Raw genomic sequence first — 21,597 nt, 5'->3', positions numbered from 1 at the left:
ATTAAACTAAAACTTTAAAGCATCAACCTATCAATGTTGTAATCAGCAAAATATTATTATTATTGTTGTAATGATTTTGTGTTTTTGCATTTTAACAAGGAATTTGTTTGCGCATTGTGGGGATCGTGTTGTTAGTTACATTGTGATTCTGTTACATGACGTAATTGTCTCAAAATAACATGAGATGACAACGTTTGGAGAACTGATTAGACCCAGAGCCGTACTGTTTGGGGTTACTAAAAGAAAAGAAATAGAAAGGTCTGAGATTAGTTCGCCATGTAAAGGGTTAAAGCAGACTGATCAATATGCACAGACACATTGTGAGACATTTCTTCTGTGAAAGACATGATCTATGTAAACGCCTATTTCCAGGCTGGGGGCCACAAGTGTCCACCGCGCAGGAGGTACTAATGGCCAGATATGCACAGCATGTCGGGCCGGTGTGTGAAAATGCGCACAATGCCCCGGAGAGACACTCCTCGCGCTCCTGATTCAATCACCAGCTTTACTTTTACCACATAAGGCGGCACGAGCGGCCCCCACAGCGGGCGGGACCAGCGTAAAGTTCCGGGGGGGGTGTGTGATTACTCGTGATTGGTTGCCATGTTTGGTGATTGACAGGTCCTCTTCTCCGGCTCTCCTCTAAGCTCTGCTTGTTGACACTCTCCTAAAGTCCGCGCGGCTCTCACGGATAACGGAGACATTATTGCAGCTCGTGCTGACTCGCGCTGTTTCCTCTGCTGTCCGGCTCGAGGACGGACAACACCCCGCACCGAGAGCACTGGACTGTCATCGTGGATTTCTTTTCCCCTGTTGTCTGAGCTTAGAACTTATTTTGCTTCCTGCAAGCCCGTGACGCCGTCCCACTTTTGTGACCCGAGAGCGCGAGACATGGCAGAGAAACGGAGGTCCCCGTGCGCACTGAGCGTCAAGGCGCACGCGTTTTCTGTAGAGGCGCTCATCGGAGCGGAGAAGAGACGCAAGACAGCCGAAGAAGAGGCCGTGTCCCCGAGCTACGAGGACGGCACTGATGTGTCCGACCTAACCGGGAGCCCGGGCCCGCGAGCCGATAGAGCGTGCACGAGCGACCGGGGAAGCGAGGCTGAGTGTGCGAGTGACGGATCCCGTAAGTAGCCCACATTAAACCATAGACTAAGAACAAAAGGTTAGTTAGTAACAATATTATCTTAAAAATATATAGGCCTATATAATTAATGAGTGCATACATGAGGAGAATAATATCCTGTTAGCCTATTGTTGGCTGCGTGTGTTTTGAAAAGGCTTTCAGAATGTAATCTGTCAAACATGAGAAATGTGCATTTCATAAAACTTATCACAGACACAAATTTCATATCAAAGACGGGACATTACATAGACCTTTCATAAATAAATGTCAAATGTAAAACTTAAGACCATAATAATTTAAAAACCAAGTCTATTTTTTTTTTCCAGGAACAAACTAAAGTCTTACTTCTAAGCTCTTTTCATTTGTATCATGAATGTGCTCCTCTACTTTCTGATTGTGGAAAATTCAGTAAAAAAAAAAAAAGAAAGATTAGGGCAGAACATAATTTGGTGCTTTGGTCAGAGCCACAGTGTGGAAATGTGATATCATATCATTGCCCTGCTCTAGTAAATATGAGTGGTGTGAGTGTGACTAATGTGAGCCGCTTTATGAGCTGTGTTGCAATCATAAACACGCCAATTAGCAGCATGTAAAGGCCGGGAAGCTGCCTCGGAAAGGATGCTAAGAGGTCTGCAGAAAACACAAACCGAGTGGCCATGACAAATTATTATTTCAATCTGCTGCAAACTGAAAATGCACTGCGGGCTGAGGAGTTTTTGTGAGCTTGTTAGGACCATTTCTAATGTCCATAAATTGTGTCCACCTGTGACGAATAACACAAATAACATCAACAGAGAGGCACATAAACACTGATATTAGTTTGTCCTCAATATTAAAATACACTTTTAAACTCAAGTATCCCACCAGGAAAATCATTAAACAGTTGCTAGTTGGACTGAAAATCGGAGTTCAGTAATGACTGAATAGTAAACTTGCCTTTTTGCTACAGCTTCATAATAAACTATGTGCATAGGACCTTAATTCCAGAATGAGTGTGTAGAGTGACCTTGGGTCAAAGAGAAAATGCAACTACAAATTCTAAACGTTGTGTGCAACAGTGAAGAGTGACTTTAATGGACGTATAATCACTTAAAAGCATTTTTATCGTCTTGAAATAATCCAGTAATAAAACAGTGTTCAGCAGTGTGTAGTAAAACAAAAACATTTGCAATTACACCGTTTTCATGACAACCTCAATAAAAACGTAGCCTACATGTTTTAAAGGCTTAATGCAAAATGCAAAACGTGGTAGCCTATAAATACTTCGTTACTTGGAATCAGATGATAATAATCCATCCTGAATGTTGTTTTTTCTTTTGAAATATTCAGATTGAAGTTTTTCCCATTAGCCACGGTTCAGAACAGAAGTCACACCTTGTAGATGACTGATGCTTGCTTTTGATGGCTGTGTGATCGTTACAAAATGTTCATCTCGCTCTTTTCCCCCCGGTGCAGCGGAGAGCGAGGACGCGCTGCTGGAGAGTCCGCAGCCCGCAGCTCTGTGCGCGGCGCCGGCCACCGGCACCGGAGAGGAGTCCCGCGTGGACCTGCAGGGATCGGACCTGTGGAAACGGTTCCACGAGATTGGCACGGAAATGATCATAACCAAGGCTGGACGGTAAGAAGGATGTACAATGGAAATGGATATATGTTTGGTAGAAGAAGAAAAAAAACGCTCTTAGATTTTTAAAGGAAGAATGATGGTTTCAAAATTATATTCGGGATGTGAAGCGATTGCTTTAGTTTGACACACATGTTTATGTAAATAAAAAAGTGTTGGCCTAATTAAGACTAAAACAGTCGTGTGGATAATCACCTTTTAAAATAATGTCTTGAACCACATAATTCACCGTTATAAACTCATTTAGCAGAAATTATGATAGCCTACATAATCCCATAGATTTAGCAGAAATGCAATCAAAACTGATTTCTTTTTTGATTTTTTTTTACTGAATCTATCTTTGTAGCTCAGATTATTATTATTTAGTAATACTGGCTGTGTTTCATCTAGCGTGGCTGAAGTGTAATGCAGATGATTTATTTGGGTTTCCTGTTAGGCGGATGTTCCCCGCTATGCGCGTCAAGATTACGGGTTTGGACCCACATCAGCAGTATTATATCGCCATGGATATAATCCCTGTGGATAACAAACGATACAGGTACGTGCGCACACACACACCTGCACAAACACACACTGCTGCATATGCAAGCCTTGAAAAGCACATAACTCCGTAATCCTTTTTTACATTTATACGCGACATTATTTCTAAAGTAAAAAGTTAAATCCGCTATAGAACTTGTAAAAAGTGACCGAAACTGTCTGCAGGCTCCGTCGGTGGCCTGTAACCTCACTCGCATGTCTTATAGGAAAGGGATAAACTGTACTCTTGCTCACATGTAGTCTTAATTTAGATAGGCCTACAAAGTGCCCATATAAAGTGTTTCTTGGACAACATGACATTTTTCAATTGTGTAAGTCCAGCTATGTGTCCACAAATGGCGCTTGGCTCTGGTGTTTTGTCACAGCGGTTTTGCCGTCCCGTTTGGGGGAGGCCTTTTGGACGCCTAACCTCTCCATCCTGCGAGGTCAAATCAGCAAATGTCGCTATAATGCAGAAAAAAACAACAGCGGTGTTTCTGCAGCGGCGTGAATGCAGCCAACTCTCACTGCAGGTCCGTCACAGTAGACTTTCAGGAACCGTACAGTGAACAACTTTTTTAGCGGCGTGGTGGAGTGACAACGCAGAGGACGAATAATTCGGTCGATTCGCCAAGATTTTACATAAAGTTTCAGTGGATTACGAAAAAGATGTGCTGGCGTGCACACACAGGTCAGAGTAGGCGTACAGGAAGTGCAGGTTTTTAATCAAACGCATCACAGCAGGTGTCGAACTGACCTCCAACCAGAGGAGAGACTCATTAGTCGCTTTTACTCTTAAAGACAACAGATCATAAACATAGGATTTCGATTTAAATTGTTAAATGTTGTTAGGTGTGACTTTGTGCATAAATTACCTAAAATAAAATAAAAATAGCTTCAAAACATCTTAAAAGCTTAATAAAAAATATTAATTACTGGGTTTGATCATTTGCTTGACTAAAAAAGTAAAATAGTTGTGCTTTACTTCAGGATTTAAATTGAAATATGGAAAACTAGTCTGCAGTTGAAAATAGAAAAGCATTATTATTTCGTTTTTTAAGGAATTGTTTTTCCATGTTTTCCCTTTATTATTTACTCTAACACACACATGGCACTCTCTCTTTTTCTCGCTCTCTCTATTTTTAAGATAATGTAAGTGGCTTGATGATTGTTTTGGATCAAGCAAGACTAGAAACCTCCCTCATTGTAGATTGCTAAAGCAAAAATCATCAGTTAAATATAAAAAGTAAGAAATAAAGAGAACATGGGGAACGGCAAAAGGATTACAATAATTATTTTCTTGTTTTGTGACATGAATATTTATAGCATACATGCGTGCACTCCTCTCCCATAATAGTTTAAATCAAGTCTTTTGAGAGGATTTAGAAAGTCAAGAATTATGTAGTGGAATTTGAGGACACAATTGAATTAAAATTTTATGCATTTTGACAACTTTTGAGACAATTAATTTCTGTCTCAAAAATGATTATTCCTTGGAGCCATTGTAATGACATTTCAATAGCAAGTTCATGCCATTGAAATAGTCAATGTAAGGGTTCATGTCTTTTCATAAGAGGTTTAAATGGGGAATTATTGAGCTAACCAAGAATTCGCCTGGAGTCTTATTATTCTCTGTCTCTATTTTCTGTCTCATTCTGTAATAAGTCTCAATATCGCCTTTGGTAACATCTCCCACTTTCAAATCACCACAGTCGTTTTTTTTTCTTGGCCATTTCTTGACATTGTGTTTAAGAAATAAAGTGTTGGGCCACTTAGTCATTTACCTCCCTGTGTGTTTCATAAAGGTACGTGTATCACAGCTCTAAGTGGATGGTAGCTGGGAATGCAGACTCTCCAGTGCCGCCCAGAGTTTACATCCACCCGGACTCCCCGGCCTCAGGGGAGACGTGGATGCGTCAGGTGGTCAGCTTCGACAAACTCAAACTGACCAACAATGAACTGGACGACCAGGGACATGTAGGTGTTACAAAAACAGTCATTAGAAATATCTTTATTATCTGGCATTTTAACTCAATTACAGTTGGTATGTATGATTTAATTATTGATCATAATCTTGTATCAAGTTTCTTTGAGATAATAATGCAGTAGCTTTTAAGATTTTAGAAGACGGAATAAGCCAAATAAACTCCAATTTTCCGCATGTTTCTATGCATCCACATGTGGGCATGTCTGTTATATAACAATCGTGTTTTACAGCTTTGAGTTAAATTGAAGAGCTGTTGTGCAATTTAAGCCTGAAGGAATATTTCTTTATGTGTTCAGATCATTCTGCACTCCATGCACAAGTACCAGCCAAGGGTCCACGTGATCCGTAAGGAGTGTGGAGAGGAGTTATCCCCAGTGAGAGCTGTGCCTGCTGGAGAGGGAACCCGCACCTTCTCTTTCCCTGAGACCGTGTTCACCACCGTCACAGCGTATCAGAATCAGCAGGTAACATAGCTGCTCCACCGCACTACCACATATCCTGTAAACAAACAAATTGAACTGGGTAAACCAAGCCCGCTTTAAGCTTACTTGTATAAAACATCCACTAATCCATTACACAGGTGCTACAATGACTACCTGGTGGCCAACAGATATTGATTGTTATGTTGTTTGTTAGTGAGTGATTAAAAAAGAAAAATGTTTAAATTAAGTTTTTGCAGGTCACACCAGAGTGGGATATCTTCCACTAATGTTTTGACACAACAGACTATAAAGATATGTAAAAAAAAGGAAGGATGTTATGTTTTCTGTTTTTCGTCTGGTCTGCATTTTTACAGCAAATTTCTGAGCGTGTGTTTTCCTCTGTGTGTTTGCGTTTTGTAAAACTTAGAGAAAAGTCCTGTGCTGCAGCTCTACCAAGAAAACTCTGAATAGACTGGAAAGAATGACTCTGCTACTCATTTAAGTTGCATGTTTGAAGTATTTGTGCATTTTAATTTGTGCTCTAAAGAGTCATATTTTTCTGGACTTTTTCCAAAGAATTTCAAAGACCATGAATTTCTTCAATAAGGGAAAGAAATTTTTTCTGTATTTTAGCATTGGATAAGTCAATGTGAGGTTTGAAGTTGGATGTTAGCTTGTACTTGCTAGCCCACAGCGCAGAATGGCGAGGCCCATAAAAGACCCCTTGGATGCGGGTCGGCCTTAAACACCACACACAGCCTGGGCAACCCTATGGCAGCCGCGCATACATTTACAAACATGCACACAGATGAACAAATTCATCTACTGTATGTGTGTATGGAAACGCACAAACCAAGCATATCCAACTAATTCAAAGAGCACAATTGGCAGCTCACTATGCACATTATTTATTTATAGATTTGATTGAAAGATTACAGACGAAGGAAATTATTTTGGCTGGAGCACAGGACATGTTATCATCGACTTTGTAATAAAGAAAATGTTGGAAATAAATAGTCTTATTTCACTTTTCAGATTACAAGGCTGAAAATTGACAGAAACCCGTTTGCAAAAGGCTTCAGAGACTCTGGCAGAAACCGGTGAGTTCATTTGGACCACAGAGATTTTCACATTATCCTGTGCATTAGGGGTAATGTGGGATGCATGACTGCATTATATTCTGGCTTGGTTGTGGTTTTTATCACGGCTATTTCAGTCCCATTTTTATGGGGAGCAAAGCTATGTATTTATACTTTTTTTTTTTCTAATGGAAAATGTGCAACAGCCTCCCATTAAATCTGTCCAAAACGAGAGAAAAGAAATGGACTAATCTGAGCAGACGTGGCAGATATTATGATTTCACCCTATTAATGGGTGATGCATTTTTATTTAAATGTGCTAACTTTAAAGGCACATTAATTCTCACAATCTCACAGTTACAGACTCATGCCTGAGGAGGGAAAAACCTAACCCTGGCTGCAAACCTAAATGGAGCGTCAGATTCCAGCCGGCCTCAGGAACATAAACATCAACAGCAAAATAATAAAAGTCAAGAGTGTCCTGAAGAAAATCTGTATAAACACATTTCTAAACATATATAAACACAGCATTAAAACAACACAGCAGTAAAACTCCAACAGGCTCCAAACAGCCACTCCCCTGAGGCCTCACAGAAATCATTAGAGAGGAGGGCGGAGAGGGAACGTGCGAGACAGAAAATTTGACAGGGAGGAAGGTAGAGTACGGCAAACTGGATAACCCTGACAGCTGACCCTATAAAGTTAAACTCAGGAAGGCTGAAAAAAAACCTCCCCTTAAATATTACAGGAAGAGTTAAGCAGTTTGCTAAATAAACTTCTGCACTGATAGGCTGCTTCAGAGCACACACAACCTCTCTGGGCAGCTTGTCTAAATTATCACCGTGGCTACAACCCCGCGGGGGGGAGGACTTTTATCCTCACGCTAACGAGGGGTAACAGAGCACTCGCATTACCCCGCCACAGCAGCCCTCTGCCCCACCTAGAGGAGGGAGGGGGACGCAGATTTTGCGGGGGAAGGGGAGTCCCACCTCATAAATCCTTGCTGCGGCTTCCTGCTCCTTCGTTCCTGATTCGCCCGTAAAAGCCGTGTGAAAGCAATTACCTCCGAGCACCCGGCTGGCAGCAGCCAATCGCAATGTGGCGTTTATGCCCCTCATTACCTGCGGTCTCCATGGAGATGGCAAAAGAGGCCCCACGGGCGGCTAAGATGGCCGCCAGGTGGTCAAAATAATGTACGACTCAGTGAGGCATGCTGAGAGCGAGCGGCTGCAGCTGCATCAGTGACTGAAAAAAGTGCAGGACGAGGAGTTCTGCCATAAATGATTTGGTGATAATTGATAATTTATTCAACGCTGATGTGTTTGTGTTTACGTGTGCATCTCTGTGTGTTTTACAGGATGGGTCTGGAGGCTTTGGTTGAGTCTTATGCCTTCTGGCGGCCATCTCTTCGAACACTCACATTTGAGGACATCCCCGGCATGGCCAAGCAAGGTAGAGTTGACTAGAAGGACTTTTCTGAATTCAAAGACAGCAGTATGTCATCGCCAGTATTACACTATTACTGTTTTTTAAATGAAACCACTTAGATTTTAGTAGGGTAAAACTTTGGCAAATAAAAGGAGCTAGTAAGGTTAGGGAAAGATTTTGGACAATTCTTGTCATGACCTTGTCAATACTGTGTGCAGGAAGTGTTTTTTGTACACTGAACACCATCCCAACTTCCCATAGAGGTTTTGCTTGAGTGACTTACACATATAAACATCGGGAAACTGGAAAGTCTGGTTTGGTCATACCCTCGACTCTTGAATACTGCGGTTGGTTTAGAGAGCCTGCCGGATCAGGAGGAGGACTCTCCCATTAAAATGACTATTTTCATTGACATAACTACAACATACATCTATATAACATGAATCTGCAATACTGGAAAACGATAAACTGTAAAGTCAACTGAGGCAAACAGAGAAGAAAGCAGCGAAACTGTTCAACATGAACAGCATCACCAACACGCTTACTCAAATGCCTGCTGCGTTCACACATCGGCTCACTTGGACGTTAAGCAGACCTTGCCATATCTGACAGGTTATAGGTATTTTATGTGTGGGCCAATTTATTCAGACATTTGTGTCCTAGCAGGCATTCCACGTGTGAAAAGGGTTTATGAGTAACTTCCTTTTTAAGTTGTGAGAGTCATTATTTGCCCGGTTGCAACAAGAAATATAATCACATCATGCCATTTTCAGTAATTTCCTAAAGTCTCATGGGGTCTTATTGATACTGATTAGGATACCTCATCATTAACTTGTCGGTGAACTGATCAAATACCTGTCAACGCCTTATTTATTGGAATAATTGTGTCAAATGAAATTAAGTAAGGGAGTCTTTTGGTCCTAAATGAACGTATGTGGTAACAGAAATCATGTGAACAACAATTGCAGTGACTTGGAAAATGTAATCAAGTGAGGGTCATTACTTGATTCACCTAACAAGACTTGTTTGTAATGTAAGCCTGAAGGAATATGTATTAGTCATTACATTAAAGTCATTATGTATCATTAAGACGGACAAAGGTTTCAATTATTTTCTGTTTCTGTAGGACTCCCTGGAGCTCATGGAGCATCACCTCACCTGCTCTCCACTTCCCCATGCTCCTCACCTTTCCAGGTGTGCCCACTAAGTCCACCTGACTACAACTGCGGCCGACCCACACACCCTCTCCATCGCTATAGCAACGGTCCGGAGCCATTCCCCCCTCCCAGAGGTCCGTCTGCATACGAAACTGAAGGATTTTGCTCCCTGCCTCTCCCTGCGACTCAACTCAGCTATCTAGCCAACCCTACCCCTCAGGGTTACGCCAGTCTACGCCTCCACACACCGCCCTACAGCCTGTACGGTTACACATTCCCTCCGTCACCACGCCTTGCTGCCAGCCCTGATAAAATGGCTGCCGCTGCCACTGCCAACCATCCCAGTCCCTTCCTTGGCTCATCTCCCAGTGGGACTCTAACAGACAGTCTGGGTGTGCTCAGCGGAGGACAGCAGGGCTTCTTGTTTGACTCTCGGACTTTAGGGTTGGCAGGTAGCCAAGCGGGAGGCGGGGTCTCGCAGGTCACTGCCCACATGGGCTGAATTTGACTCCAGACATCTATGGTTGTCATGAAACAAAGTGACTACAAAGGAATGGGTGTAATTGGCTTTTGAGTCAGAACTTTTACGAATTAATCATCCATGTGCTGAACGAGCATCAGGCTGGTGAGAGAGGAGAAGCTGTGGCCTCAGTGGGCATAAAGAGCTTCACAAGACTTCCTAAACCGGAGGGAATATTTAACAAAGTTCTTATCTCAAGCATACTCTCTAGGACATGCACGTGCAGCGACAGTAAAGGGATACACTTCCTCCAGCTTTGGATAAGAAGTCAAAAAGATGTATAAAGTGACTGAACTCTAGCTGAATATGTACTGGGCAGAAACTGTGCAGGTCCAGGCACGCAATGCAAGCACTTCAAGCCCTGGCCAGGGCCTGTACTTTATCTTAAAGACTTACACCGCATTTTACATGCCCTTCCTTATCATGCAAACTTTGGAATTAGTTACTCAACACTTCTTCTAACCTTGTTTTTTTGGGGGGGCAAAATTTAGATAATTCCATAAATTAAATTCTGTCGTTTCACACCTGGTGGTGTTCAAGTCTTTGGAAAAACAAACACACAGCTAAAGTTCATCTATAAAATGCACTACTGGCGGGACCTTTTGACCACTCCGACTTAAAAAAAAACTTTACACATACAACCCCAGAACCCGTCACATATTCACACAATGACATCATGGCCATGAGGAGAGCTATGGGAGCCGTCCCAGTGACAGTTATGGACTGACAAAGTTAAAGCTTCGGACTGAGCTCCTTCTTCTCCGCCTGGTTTGACGGACGTTTATGTGATGCAGCTGTTTGGATGTCAGGAGGAAGAACATCTTTCCTTGTGTGACACAAACCTAACTGGACATGATGACTCTGTATATAGCGAGAGACGTGTATATAAAGGGTTGTGTGACACTTCGCACTTAAAAACTCTGATGCACCTGCTTCTGCTCTTTAGACCGGGTCAGGTACATGACAGCCAACCCTGAACCTGCCTGAAAAAGCTTTTCTTTGCAAATGCGCTATATCAGCTCGCCCTTTGGCTGAGGACCTTAACATGTTCTGTGACCTTTTTGAGCCAAATAAAATATATCTATTCATGTCACAATGTTTCTATGCAATCAGTATTTAACTAATTTAACTGATTGACTGACTATTGTTTATTATGGAAGTCATAAAAATGCACGTGTTATCTTTACACATTTCTTAAAGCATTTATAATGCCTACAATATAAAATATGTCATCACTATTATAGCCATATTGTGTATATGATTATGTTTGTGTGTGTGTGTGTGTCTGTGTGTGAAAAAGCAGTCAAATGTCAGTTGTTTTTTTAGCAAGCTTTTGGTGCTAGAGACAAAATAACTCGCAGACACATGATATCCGTTGCACATGCAAATAACACACCATTTTTATTGTGTAATGGTCATACAAACTTACACCTACAACTCTACTGAATTGACTAGTCACATGGGGAAGGGTGTGTAGTGAATCTAGATGTGGGTGTGAGGGTGCTGATTTGTGTGTGCGCGCATTTGTGTGTTATGTGTGGGCCAACAGGTGGTTGAGTTGTCAGCGAGTGTGTGACCTCACAGTCTCAAAGTTCATGTCGATCCCTGAGTATTAACCCCCCACCCCCTCCTCTCCAAAGTCATACTACACTGCTGAAAGCACAAGCCAAGATTTTTTCAGAGAGCAGCTTGTAGACACTCAAGCTTTGTCATTTTAACCCATTTTAACACCTGAACAAGCGCTTCAGCCAAGCACCGACACAAAACACAGACGGAGTTCTCCAGAAGAAAGGCTCGAAAAAGAAAAAAACAAACCAGTTCAACACACTTCATATATATCAATAGTTTTGACTGAACAGCATTTGACAGTAAAGACACTAAACTACATTTAAAAAACATCAACTTTAGCAGTCATTCAAACCATAACTGTAAAAAAAAAGAAAAGAAAAAAAAAGTTGGAAAACAGGAATCTGTTCGCCCCACTTCTATTGGACAGTTGGTTAATGCGCCAAAATATTACTATGTAGGTGTCCCCCGTCAGCTAACAAAGACGTGTACGGGCTTAAACATATCGGAACTGCAAACGTTTGTAATGCAACCCAGTTTGAATAATTATTGAAGGTTGAATAATTATAAAATGACACATTTTTACAACAAGATTTTTGTTGACAACTAACCTTGTGTTCTCCATTTACGATCGTATTTATTATTGCTACCTTGAACATGTGTGTTAACTTGACACTATTTTGGTACCTAGAGCTTCATATTTTCACCAGGTTGCCTTATTTTTGAAAAGTTGGGAGTGAGGACATGTTGTAGGGGGAGTCTGAATATAATCCTAAACCACTTGAGAACACCCAGAGTTTGTACACTGACTTAAATCTAAAGATGAACCCAGGAGTTTTAGAGTGTGTGTGTGTGTGTGTGTGTGTGTGTGTGTGGGCTTAAGAATCACATTATCTTATTATAAATTAGCTCTATAAGCAATCAAATCAGCTAAGCAATCTTGGAGCCAATAAGAGTTTCAAACAGAAAAGATATCAATACTTTGCTCTGAAGATTGAACTATGCAAACTCTCTGAAGTGGGGAATCTGACGTTGAGTTGTCTGATGGGTCACATCTGTACGACATGGTGCACTTCACCTGTTCTTAGGGTTAGGGGTTGATCATTTTTCCCAAACATTTAACCCAGGAGCTACAGCTTCACTCCCGCTGTCCTCCGTTTCCTTCCTCACCTCCTCTGCTCCCCCCTCAGTTGTCTCCTGTCACTCTGAAGGTGAGAGGTGCTGACGAGGGGAGCACATGTGAGGGGGGAGAGGACTGAAGAAGGGAGGCGAGCTTATTTTAGAACCCAGGAATGATGGGCTTGTTGTTTCTGAGTGACAGGGGACGGGACCCCTGCCTGGTGCATCCATACCACACACACACACACACACACACTGCAAACACAGACAGAGATATACACACATTTATACACAATATTCTTTTAACGTGACAAGTTGTTGAAAAACTACGCTTTGTACTAATTCAAAGGTTAGCAGGTGTGATTCAAATGAGTTGGAAGCTGCAAGAAATCTCATATATTCACACAGGCACACTCTGCGTGGTGTCAGTGGTTTAGTGATTCTCGGCTGAGGTGGGGACATTAACACTTGTGTACGACCAGGTGCCGACGTGACAGATCTGTCACGCTATCCGCCTGGAGGAGGAGGACAGCAGGGGATGAGGAACGGAGAGGCAGGGAATAAGAGCAGTATGTGTGTGTGTGTGTTTAAGATTTCTACAAATCTACAAAATTTCAACGAAGTTAAGCAAGTCCGTCCGTAACTCAGCACTGTGCACTTCCAATTCATGAGGGAACATAAAAATGTATTTGAAATACAATCAAGGCAAAGAACCAAGAAGATCCAAACTGGCATTTGTGCAGAATTCTATATTGTTCTTATGCTTGAGATCTAATCACATATAATGGCTACTCTTTTTTTTTTTCAGTTGTGCACGGGTATGAGGGCAAGAAAAATGAAATACTAGGAGGTTTGCACATATGGCTCATCTTCTTGGTCAAATAAACACTCAATCTCTTCACCATTCATGGCAACCCAACAATGACCAAAACGGAGCAAAAATGTATCGTCAAGCTAAAATTAAATCAAAAAGGAATGAGACGGAAAAAATATGTGTGGTGTCAGGTACCATCCTCTGGTGACAGTGAATATCCAGATCAAATATTATGGACTTAAGGGTGCCGGTAGCCTAGTGATTAGTGCGCTAGCCCCATGTACAGTGGCTGTAGACTTTCCAGCAGGCAGCCCGGGTTTGAATGGGACCTGTTGCTGCTTTCCTGTACGCCATTTCCCACTCTGTCTCTCTCCCTGATTTCGGACACTATACTGTCCTATCTCCACAATAAAGGCACAAAAAGCCCAAAGATAAATATTTTAAAAAAGCTTCCTTTTATTGGGAACCTCAAACTATTTTAAATAATTTAAGGGTAAGATTACATTAAGATTCATATTGAACCTGGAATTGGTTTGTAAACCCAAAACCTTTATTTACTCTGCTGTTTTTTTCAGTTCATCATCAGCCAATTTTAGAGCAATACAAACCAGGGTGTTTAATGTATCATCTTGACTTGTAATATCTATAATTATCCTAAGTGGACTGCACTCTGACTTAATGTTAACATTAGCTGCACATAAATATTTGCAGCGCTGCCAAAGCATCTCATCATGACACTGAATATCCCCAAAGCTCCGAGGCATCAAATCAAAGCTGAGAGGCATCAGTCTTCACTTCATAGTGTGTTCGCATGTGTGGCTGTGTATTTATGCCAGCTCAGGCTTACTAATATAGACATAGACTATAAAAGTGAAGTATGAATGATAGAAAATCTGATTACTGGGTCATGGGTTACGAGGCTCATGATTTAAGAGGTTTGTTGTCATGACAACTATAAATACAATGTACCCAACATCAGCTAAATGTAATATGTTTTTGGAAAGCAATCACACACACACACACACACTTTGCCTTCTTGCAAACCTTCAAAGTCTTCCATTTTCTGTTTGTTACTTGGTGCTGACTACTGAAGTCACATCTGACCTTTGCAGTCAGAGTGTTTACACAGTTAGTATCTATCACATGGACATACTGTAAGTTACCAACACCCACTGAAGTGTAGCCCTCTACAAAACAGTCAGACTGTCAGTGACTTCTATCTACTTTCAAAAATGGAAAATTAGCAACAAGAGCATAAGAATCTACGAGAGGAAACTGTTTCCTTAAAATGTTTCCCATGAACAGGATGTTGGTGTCTGGCATCTACAAACAGTGAGCATTGGAGTAAATGGAATAAACCTATTTACCATATCTTTCCTTTTAGCCTCTCCTTCCTCAGGGGAATTGGCTACCCCAAGCTCTCAACACAGAAGTTAGCATTAGCATAGAGGCCAGTTATGTGGTTTTAGCGTCCTGTGTGATTGAAGTGTGCATTAACATACGCTTGACGGCGTGACCACGTGGTTGAGCGTGCTCAGAGGGGAGTTGTGGCCAGCTGAGCGTGACCAAGCATATAATCTGGGGAGTCCACAGGTGAGGTCATGTTGAGCTGTGACAAGGAAAGTTCCCTGGAGCACAGAATAAGGTTTGGCAAAGAATATAGCAACTCTCAGAAGCCAAAGAGAAGTCTGTTTGTATCTGATGAGCAGGATATTTGAATTACAAATGGCGGTTTAGACAAACTTTTTGGAATTAAAAGGAAAGCCTTACTGTAAGTTTATTGAGGACAAAAGTACAGTGGCTGACAAAGCGAGAGTCGCTGCAAGGACTCATGTCATTTAGAGAAATGTGCTGCATTTTCATGGCTGCATGCATGATGCGAGTAAAAAACTCCAAAAACAAACGGGATAAATGTGTTGTAAAAACCCCAAAAATGCATTAGCAGCAAAAAAACTAAAAAACTTTAATGATGCTACATTAAAAAAAACACAAACTCAAAGCAGTTGCAGCAGAGAAAAACAGAAAACCCAGTTTCCACAAGGTAATTCTTGCAGGCCTGTTGAAACCCGGTTTTGGAGAAAACATCTTTTACTGAAGTTTTACCCAAATCAGAGTATGAAGTTGTAGTGAACTTATCAAAGTATTGTTTTGCACTGTAGGTAGTCAGTCCCAGTCCTCAGAAACCATCCACTCTGCAGGTGTCTATCATTTTGTGATCTGACAATCAATAAATTCAACTTCTCCAGAGCGTTCTGAATCCTCAGCCCGTTTCTCCTCATAGAAATCTTTATGGCCATCGCAGGACGTTTGTCCTTGTAGGCCACCATACTAAGGACTCTGAAAGGCTTCCCGAGCAGGAACTCTAATGGTTTTTAAGTATGTGTCATCACTTAAATTGTATTTCAGAGAAGGATACCTGCTTAGATATCAGGATTATTTTCAGAGTTCAGCTCAAGCTTGGATGTTGTAGTGTTTCCCAATTTAAGGAGCCAAAGATTTATGGAGGGGAGAGGACAGGACTGAATGTTGGAGCAAAGAGTTTCTTCTGCTGCTCCAGGGAGTGCACCTGTGCTGTGGGGGGGGGGGGGGGGGGGGGCTTCAGCTGGTGACAAGTGGAGGGTGGGCGTGCTGATGGTGCTGCAGCCTCAGCTAAGCTATGACTGCGTGACCTGTTAATGGCCTAGCGGGTATTTGATGACAGTTGCAAGAATCCGAGGCACAGGGTGTCCTTTACAGCCATTAAATCTTTGTCATCAAATCTCCCCCGTTAAACTGATTTATGGTTTGTTCCGCAGGGCGGTATAAGAGACCTCATGAACTCTTATCTAAGATGGGGTGTTGAGAAAAAATGAATGACGTGATTTTTTCCTATGATCTTTCCACGTCATCAACATCATTTTGAGCACTCCTCAACAGATCTGAAGACAAACAGAAAGAAACACACTTACTGTAAGACTACACATGCACACACAGAGTTACTACTTAACGCTGCATGTTTAGGTGACACACTGAGAAGGGCCAACAGACTGAGTGTCGAGCCAGAATGTAAGAACAAGCTCTGCAATGTCTTTTAAATGTCTTTCAGTTCTTTAACCGTGTGGTCTGTGGACACGTCTCTTACGAGCCATGGAGCAAACACAGGACAGATATTCACAGCTGCATTAGGTCGGCAGTTCTAAAAGACTGAGGACTTTTTAGAGTTACATTGACACTTGACCTGAGCACCTGCTGAACAGTGGTACCAAAAGAAAGAGGTGCAAGTGATATTTTTCTTGTTCAAGGTTAAATTGATTGTTCAGTTTCTTGTATGAGGTTCTTGTCAATAGTAAGTGTATTCGCCACAGGAAATGCCAGTCAGCATGGCCCCTTTATTGAGAAACCAGCCATAGGTCCACTGTTGTGGAAGCTACATGTAGGTTACCCATCGCTGCAGAGGAGGTCACTTGTACCTTGTCATTTACCTACTTTTAAGAAAGTCCAGCCAAAAAACAAAATGTTGTTGAAAGTCAATGCAATATTTAGAAATGTTCAGCTTTTTTAGTTTGTTAGTTTCAGAAAGCCACTTTGTTTGGGCATTATGTTGTGGACACAACACATTCGAGTTCCAAGTTGAAATTTTTGACCTACAACCTAATGTTAGCTGCACCTGCATGCAGAAATCTGTTGATAGAGACGGACACATTTGTTATCATGTTACTGCATATGGGACGTGGGATGTCATTATGGGGATTGCATCCTGCTTGTGTTTGACGTTTTTTCTGCATTTATCAAAGCCAGCTGATACGTGATTGGTCAATACTACTACTACATAACTTATTTGGCTGCTTGGGAACTTTGTTGGGGCGCTGGTGGCGCAGTGGTTAGTGCCCGGGTTCACATCCCACCTGTGGCTTCCTTCCCGCATGTCATTCCCCACTCTCTCTCCCTGATTTCCAGCTCTATCCACTGTCCTATCTCTCCATTAAAAAGGCATAAAAAGCCCAAAAATAAATCTTAAAAAAAAACAAACAAACAGAGTTTTGTTGAATATTTTAGTGAGATTGAGACTTCTGTGGAAACACTTGGTAAGTGAACAATAGACACACTGAAAGCATCCTAACCTGATTATGGACTAAATATGTCGACATGCTCATTCATTACAGTCTTAATTATATTTTTCCAGTGGGATTGAATCCACTTGCACAAAAGGGTTCACTTTATATTTAGCTGCAGTTGAGCAACATTGCAACATTTAAACCCAATGATTTTTACTCTTATGAAGCTAAATGTACACTTCAAAATGACAAAGAATCTTAACTTAACCTTTTTGTTACTTAGATAGTTAAGAGATTAAGACTACACGGTCAGCAGTGTGCTTGTTACTGATCCTCTGCAGACGCTGCTGGAGGTGACTGACAGGGTCATGTCTGCGTGTGTTTGTATGTGTATATCTTCTGTGTGTGTTTGCTTCTATGTAACAAAAATAGTGCCTCTTCCTGGGCCCCCTGCTCTGACATTCTGGGACTAATAGGGAAGGTGCGTGTGAGTGTCCATGTGTGCGTTTGTGTGTGTGTAGCCCTTGTCTGACCGTGGCCCTGTCCAAGTCTTAGCATGCTCATTTATAGCCAAGCAGCCCATCAATCTTAATAGACGAGAGAAGTGCAAAGAGCCGATGAAACGCCAGACATGATCACTATTCACTCTGAGGAGGCAAGGTGGTGGTGGTGGTGGGGGGGGGGGGAGGGGGGGTCAAAGACATAGATGAGAGGAAGGAAGATGGAAGAGGTAGGGGGAGGGAGCAAAGGGGGAGTGAAAGTGAGGAGGGAGGGAGTGAAAAAGAAGGATGGAGTGAAAAAGAGAAAGGTCGCAGGTTGTTTATCCCTGTAGGTGATAATAATGATGTGATCCTCCCTCTATTCTGTCTGTGTAACACTGTTTGGGTGACGGCTAAGGCCACAAAAATATCTCTATTGCTCACACACTTTCATACACTTACTTCCAAAATCTTTGTCTTCATTTTCCTGTCTGGTCATAGGGTTCCTTAATATTTTAAAAGTACATACTGTATCACTGGATTGGTCACATGTTGGGGGTTAAATCACACTGTGTACGTGGTGTGGACATTCTGAGACCTGGGCTGGGGTGTGTGTGTGTGTGTGTCTGTGCGTGCGCATATGTGTGTGTTTGTGTGTTTAAGTGGGGGTTTTAGGTCTGCTCAGAGGTGTTAAATGGTGAGAGAATATTTGGCAGTGTGCTGTGACACTGTGCTGACACAGGACACTGCGTCTTCATACAACGAGAGCCATCACCTTCACAGGCACGAGGTGTGAGAGGGTTCAGTGAGTCTGCATTTACAGATTGACACCAGACATGTTCACCTCCTAATATCATAATATGATCAAGAGGATAATGTTAAACAAGTAAGACTCATAAGTAAAACAAGTTAAGCTCTGAGTAAAAGTCAGGCTAAAAACAGCTGCAGTGCAGTATGTTTAGGTATGAATATTATTTCTATTAATAGACTGAAAACACCTGCTGCCTAATTTACAGAGACTAAGAGCACTAAAGCTACATATCCAGTTTACCAAAGACAGGACCTCAGATGTTGTCTCTGTAATGATTTTGAATAATTGGTGAAATATGTCATATTTAAAACCTCTTATCAGCTGAAATTAAAAGTACTGGAGTTTAGGTAGTCACTTTGATTCAGTCAGTTATATTTTTGAAAGTCATCAAATGATCTGACCCCCCCCCCAAAAAAGTAAATGTTGCTGCTGCAGGCTCGTAATGAGCCAAATCGTTAAATTTGACCTGAATTAAAGGATCAGATGGAACCTGCTAGTTCACCCTCCTGCACTGACTCTTCCCATGTGCACTAGTTGCTCATGACCAGAGCTGTAGACATGCTAATGATGGTAAAATAATAACACAAGAACAGCTAATTATGTATCGTCAGTGATGACAACTCAGCTGAGCTCAGCTTCCCAACACCTATTCATGGACTCCTCCTGCACCATGCAGAGTCAGTGCATTCTGTGTATTGGCAGAGTGGTTGTGGCATATTTAAATATACAATATGTAGATTCCACAGCCTGGGGGCTCTCAATCAATACTACAAGAACAGAAGATGACGTCGAGGCCAGCGGGGAATCATGGGAGTTATCTCTGCTACTCCCCCGCATTGACGGAGTAAAGATGAAAAAGCGAAATAGACCTGAGGAAGAGAATATGTTTACCGACGATGTAGCCAAGTATAATTTATATGATATTTATATCAGCAGCACATACAGCAACAGTACGGCAGCTTTCAGTAGCAATTCCCGCTTCCTTATTTAGCTGTCTTTGACTTAAACTCCGGTAATTTCCACGGCAACGATAAACATTCTGTCTGTCATGGCGGCTCATTTTTTTCTTTGGCTTTGATGACTGTTGGAAGTATTTAAGGTAATGCAAGTAGGCCTTTTTTATTTTTACTATTCCTGTTCCTGTATTGAAAAACTTCAAAAGTTTACACTTATTCAGATTTATCGTACAACTCCTAGCCTGTGCATACAGAATCTTTTTTTCCCGTCTTAATAAATACATAAAGATGATACTGAAGCACTCGTTGGGTGACAAAAACTGTATCTGAAGACATACACAATATGCTGTATGTGAAATAGAAAGCTCTGACATGTAGACATAAACTTAAGTTCTTGACACAGGCTAACATTAGTATCATGTTTTTGCAACCAAAAAAGCTATGATCATGAATGGAAAGATGTCATTATGATTCTTACTTCAAATTGGAATTTGTCACAAACCCTTGTACATTCAGAACGCAACATTTATGTGTTTTTATTGCTTTAAAAAAACTACCTGATTTATGGCTGTATTGCATGTGATGTGTTCACTTGTACACATTAAAGCAGTTCAAATATTTAAAGCTGCATTTACCTTCGGTATATTTTGCCTGCAGGTCTGAAAGCCAGCATCACAGAGGGCAGAGCACTGAGCTGAAAGTGCAAAAGCCTCCAACAGCTGTGAGAAACCATCAGATCTGCCATTCCTCACACTTCAACAGCCAACGAGAGAGCGATTTATGATGGCCAGAGAGGGAGAGAAAGAGACGGAGAGAACGAAGGACAGAGAGAAAAGGACAGACAGGAGACAGACACATAAACACAGAGAATCAGAGAGAGAAAATCAAATAAACAGAGAAGCCAGTAAAGGCGGAGGAGATGTGAAAGAAGAAGCAAAATGAAAGAAGAAGGGAAGACAAACAGACAGAGAGAAGAGTGACAGGGAGAGAACAAGATGGCTGACAAGGATAGAGTAAAGGACAGAGAGAGGAATGTTTTGAGCAGGAGACAAAGACAACAAACTCAAAGATCAAACCATGAGAAATATGAGAGTTAACACACATACATACTGTAAAATTAAGAATACAAATGATTATTGATTCCATTAAACACTGTCACCTATATATCAAGCGTGCTCTCAAACAAACTGGAAAACACACAGATTTCAGGTTGTGACTCAAGTCAGACATATTCGCAAAACGCATAACATGCAGCCTGGAGCACTTTGATCTCCTCGCTGTCTCCAGTTTTTATATAACCAGGCTAACCAATTCAACCTTGAGCATTTCATTTTGGCAAAATAAAATACTTGATTATTTATTAAATGAGTAAATTGTCCCACCCTGCTCAAGCCTAGAGCTCTGTCTTAACAGTTTAGACAAGAGGCTCATAGGGTCCCCTGCTACTAAAACCCCCTTTACACCCCCTTTTCAAGACAGGAAGGCTTTTTTTTCAACCTTGACTTTCTGCATAAAGGGCTTCTGAGGAAAAACTTTTTGATTCAGTGTAAAACAAACTATACAACATGCATTATGATATTATGAAGGATAAGTGTTATGCATTATTAGGGTCTTGGCTGATCCCACTGCTGTTTGTCATGAGGCTTTAGGCTTGCCTCAGCTGCATCTCTTTGCCTGTTGCTTGACCGAAAGTTTGGTTGAAACAGCATTTCCAAAATGGCGACGGCCAATAGGTGACATCACTGAGACTATGTCCATGCTTTATACAGTCTATGGATTAAACATGAATAAATTATCTAAAGACAAAATCCTTTGATATTTGGTACATTTTGAACAATTGGGTCTGGAAATTGTATTTAACCAACACATTTTCTGTTGACAAAATGTGCTTACATCGTAGAAAATATAACTCAGAAAAAATAAGATTAAAAAATAAAATAAAATCTGAAAAATTTCAAC

The 21,597-nt window shown here is 41.5% G+C and overlaps 1 protein-coding gene across 1 annotated transcript; it reads left to right on the top strand.

The window, feature by feature from the left end:
• The first annotated feature begins 573 nt into the window (after positions 1–573).
• tbx18 (T-box transcription factor 18) lies at positions 574–11,102 on the top strand. The gene is made up of 8 exons (XM_061052492.1): positions 574–1,126; positions 2,582–2,744; positions 3,184–3,285; positions 5,072–5,243; positions 5,550–5,717; positions 6,711–6,775; positions 8,112–8,206; positions 9,309–11,102. Exons 1-8 carry the CDS (start codon positions 892–894, stop codon positions 9,839–9,841), a joined length of 1,533 nt encoding a protein of 510 aa, XP_060908475.1. The 5' UTR covers positions 574–891; the 3' UTR covers positions 9,842–11,102.
• Positions 11,103–21,597: the final 10,495 nt, after the last annotated feature.

This window comes from Labrus mixtus, chromosome 12 (assembly GCF_963584025.1).
Source record: "Labrus mixtus chromosome 12, fLabMix1.1, whole genome shotgun sequence".
Lineage (NCBI taxonomy): Eukaryota > Metazoa > Chordata > Actinopteri > Labriformes > Labridae > Labrus > Labrus mixtus.
This window is presented reverse-complemented; position numbering and strand designations above follow the sequence as displayed.